The sequence below is a fragment of the Scylla paramamosain genome, chromosome 40 (genome assembly GCF_035594125.1).
Source record: "Scylla paramamosain isolate STU-SP2022 chromosome 40, ASM3559412v1, whole genome shotgun sequence".
Taxonomy (NCBI): Eukaryota; Metazoa; Arthropoda; class Malacostraca; order Decapoda; family Portunidae; genus Scylla; species Scylla paramamosain.
The window spans coordinates 8,527,680-8,531,321 of NC_087190.1; the positions used below are offsets into that span (position 1 = coordinate 8,527,680).

Consider the following 3,642-nt stretch of genomic DNA (forward strand, 5'->3'; position numbering starts at 1 on the left):
ATATCTTAAAGTTAACCCTTAAATTAAGTAACAATACAAAATTGAAGATTATTTAAGTAAGTAAAAGTAAGTAACAAGGAGTGGCAATCTGAACTGGACTGAATAACTTAAAAGACTGGTTCAGTTAATAACTTAAGCCAAGTTAGTAAATGCATATAGATACAAATTACAAAAAATAAACACCTTTACATATACATAATAGAAAATAAATATAAATGTGTTTGTGTGTGTGTGTGTGTGTTTATGTGTGTGTGTGTGTGGGTGTGTAACACTGGTGTAACTCTTACCACCGCTCTCGAGTGTATATGAGGCTCCCAGCGTATGCCAAGGCGACCTCAGAGCTGTAGCAACCCTTGGAGGAGACTGAAGCTCGATGGAACTCCACCCCTCGTTATCGGCTTGGTAGCCTGCTAGAGGTCACGTATCCAGTATGCCTCAAGCTATACACGTGGCAGCGCCACGAGTTGAGAGGCAGGCACCTGGTTCCGTGGTAGAGTAGTCACGTGTGTGACATTCCCCCCTTCTTAGGATGACGCAGAAGGAATGACTCTGCGTCATTAGAGAAGTGAGGTGGTTCCTGTCCCGTGAAGGTTGAATCCACCAGAACGTGTGTAGTCTGGGGCCCGGTAGATGGTTCTTCTGGCAGTGCTCGGCCCTCGGCTGCCTCCATCGACCGGTTCACAAGGCACGACTGCATCCCCGGCAACAGGATCCTAGGGTCCTCAGGGTCGCGATGGGTAGTGATGCGAGGTGTAGTGGGAAGGCGAGACAAAGTGTCAGCAAGGCAGTTGTCCAGTCCCTTAATATGGTGCATTTCAATGTGGTAAGGCTGGAGCTGTAGAGACCACCGTAGCAGACGTTGGTTAGTGAAGCGGTTCCTGTTGAGAAAAGTCAAAGGGTTGTGGTCAGTGTAGATTTGGAGTGGCTGGGTGTTGGACTGAAGATAGTACTCAAACTTCTTGATGGCAGAGATAATGGCTAAAAGTTCTTTCTCGATAGTGCTGTAATTCTTCTGATGGATGTTGAACTTCTCGGAGTGGTAGGCGACTGGGTGAAAGATTCCGTCAGATTCTTGCAGGAGGGCGGCACCCGAAGCGTGATCACTGGCGTCAGTATGTATGATGAAGGGTTTACTGAAGTCGGCCGCACGCAAAACCGGTTCCCGAGCAAGCAAGTTCTTAAGTTGATTGAAGGCATGTTGGCAGGCAGGGGTTCATTCGTACGCCACATTCCCACTAGTTAGTCTAGTAAGTGGCCCAGCTGCGTCTGCGAAGTTTGGACAGAAACGCCGGTAGAACCCCGCCATGCCCAGGAAGCGGCGGAGCTCGCGTCGAGTAGTGGGAGTTGGGTACTTCAGTACTGCGTCGACGTTAGCGGTCTTGGGCCGGACGGAGCCTTGTCCAATCTGATGTCCTAGGTAGGAGACGGTGGCAGCTCCGAACGTAGACTTCGCCAGCTTCACGGTGAGGTTCGCTTCCTGCAGACGGCTGAGCACATTCTGGATCTGGTACAGGTGGTCATCCCAGTCATGTGAAAAAATAAGAATATCATCTAAGTAAACCAGCACTCCTTTTAATCCCTGCATTACCTTGTTCATTGCCCTCTGGAAAGTAGCGGGGCAATTCCTCATGCCAAATGGGGCTACTACATACTGGAAAAGTCCAAAAGGGGTGATGAAGGCAGAGACTATCTGAGCTCTTTCAGTAAGGGCTTTTTGATAATACCCTTTTAATAGGTCCAGCTTAGTAACAAATTTGGCTTGACCCACTTCATCTATCAGGTCGTCTACCCGAGGCAGAGGATAGGCGTCAGGAATGGTGACGGCGTTGACCCGTCGGTAATCCGTGCAGAATCGCAGTTGTCCGTCCTCCTTGGGTACTAGGAGGCAGGGTGATGCCCATGGGGAGCTGCTGGGTATAGCCAAGCCCTGCTCTAATAAGTACTGGACCTCCTTCTGCATCTGTTCTCGTTTCCGGGGGTTGACTCTGTAGGGAGACTGCTTGATAGGGAAGGTCCCTGGAAGCACCTTCACATCATGGCGGAGGACATTACAGATTTTAGGATGGTCACCGAACGCGTCATACTCAGAGATCAATCTTGAGATATCCAGTGCTCGAGAGGATGAAAGATGACGGAGCTGATCATCTAAGTGTTCGATAATGTAGGTGTTGTTTTGCGTGTCCTTGGGATGTATGGTGTTTGTGTCAATCTCAGTGGTAATACATTTATCATACATCAATGAACACACAGAGGCAGGTTTTAACTCTGAGTCAGCCTCCTGGGGTTCAATGGTACCACAGGAAGCTACTCTAGGGGTTGGTTGGGCGCCAGTCACAGGGGTTCTACATTTATACATTTTTAGGAGATTAACGTGTATTAACTGTGTTGCCTTTCGGCGGTCTGGAGTGTTTATTATGTAGTTGTTATCTCCTACCTTTTCCACTACCTCATAGGGACCATGATACTTTACTTGTAATGGGTGTTTAGGTGTGGGTATGAATGCAAGGACTTGATCACCTCTATCAAATACTCTAACTCTGGCCTTCTGATCAAAGTGTTTCTTCATGGTGTTTTGAGATTTGTGTAAGTTGTTATCAGCAAAGGTGCGAACTTTAGTGAGTGTGGCTTTAAGGTTGTTCAAGTATTTAGTTACAGAGACAAGTTTGTGGGTAGTGGAATCTAACAATTTGTCTTTAATAATCCTTAATGGTCCCCGCACTTTCCTACCGAACAGGAGCTCGACCTGTACTCTCGTTAGGTGCTTCCCTGATGGCAAAAAGCATGTAGGGGAGTGCGTCATCCCATTCGCTCTCCTGCTCTTGACAGAATTTGCGTAGAAGTCCTTTCAGTGTCTGATGAAATCTTTCTAGAGCGCCCTGTGACTGCGGGTGATAGGCAGAAGACAAGGTTTGTGCGATACCAAGCTCTTTTAACACCTCTGTGAAGAGAACGCTAGTGAAATTAGTTCCTCGGTCACTCTGAATGGTTTGAGGAGTCCCGAAGGTAGTAAAGAAGTGGTTTAGCTTGGACACAATAGAGTTGGTGTTGATTTTACGCATCGGAAAGGCTTCGGGATACCTAGTTGTTGGGTCAAGAATTGTTAGGATATATTCATTACCTTTCTTGGTTTTTGGAAGAGGCCCCACAATGTCAATTATTATTTTATGAAATGGTTCTGAGGGAACAGCAATAGGTTGGAGAGGGTAGGGTGGGATAGTTACGTTAGGTTTACCCGCTATCTGGCAGAGATGACAAGTACTGACATAATTCTTCACATCCTCCCTTAATCCTGGCCAGTAAAATTCAGCGAGGATCTTCTCACATGTCTTCTTGATGCTCAAGTGACCAGCAAAACTTTCATGAGCGATCTCTAGTATGGAATGTCTGAGTATGGTAGGCACAACCACATGGTGGGCTTCTGCCCAAGCAGCATCATCTGGGACCTTAGAGGGCCGGAACACTCTCATGAGAACTCCATCCTGTTTGTAAAAGGCAGGGTAATGAGTAATTTGATCTGGAGGGATAACCTTGTCATGAAATTGAGTCAAAGTAGTGTCTTCCTGTTGAGCCTCAGTGAGAAGTTTTTCAGAAAATATTTGATTGAGTTCAAGTGGGGATGGGCTCTTCTTTGGAAGTGAGAAA

At 46.8% G+C, this 3,642-nt stretch overlaps 1 protein-coding gene across 1 annotated transcript; it reads right to left on the reverse strand.

The window, feature by feature from the left end:
- Positions 1–954: 954 nt before the first annotated feature.
- LOC135092383 (uncharacterized) lies at positions 955–2,987 on the reverse strand. Its single transcript, XM_063990842.1, has 2 exons — positions 1,769–2,987; positions 955–1,504 (listed from the first exon to the last, which is right to left on the reverse strand). Exons 1-2 carry the CDS (start codon positions 2,798–2,800, stop codon positions 1,214–1,216), a joined length of 1,323 nt encoding a protein of 440 aa, XP_063846912.1. The 5' UTR covers positions 2,801–2,987; the 3' UTR covers positions 955–1,213.
- Between the last annotated feature and the right edge of the window lie 655 nt (positions 2,988–3,642).

What these genes read in the sequence shown, in the direction of transcription:
- LOC135092383 (XM_063990842.1), bottom strand. Translation starts at nt 2,800, where the DNA reads ATGACGCACTCCCCTACATGCTTTTTGCCATCAGGGAAGCACCTAACG. An exon ending in TAGACGACCTGATAGATGAA is followed by an intron (nt 1,505 to 1,768) that starts GTGGGTCAAGCC and finishes CACCTGTACCAG; the next exon opens with ATCCAGAATGTGCTCAGCCG.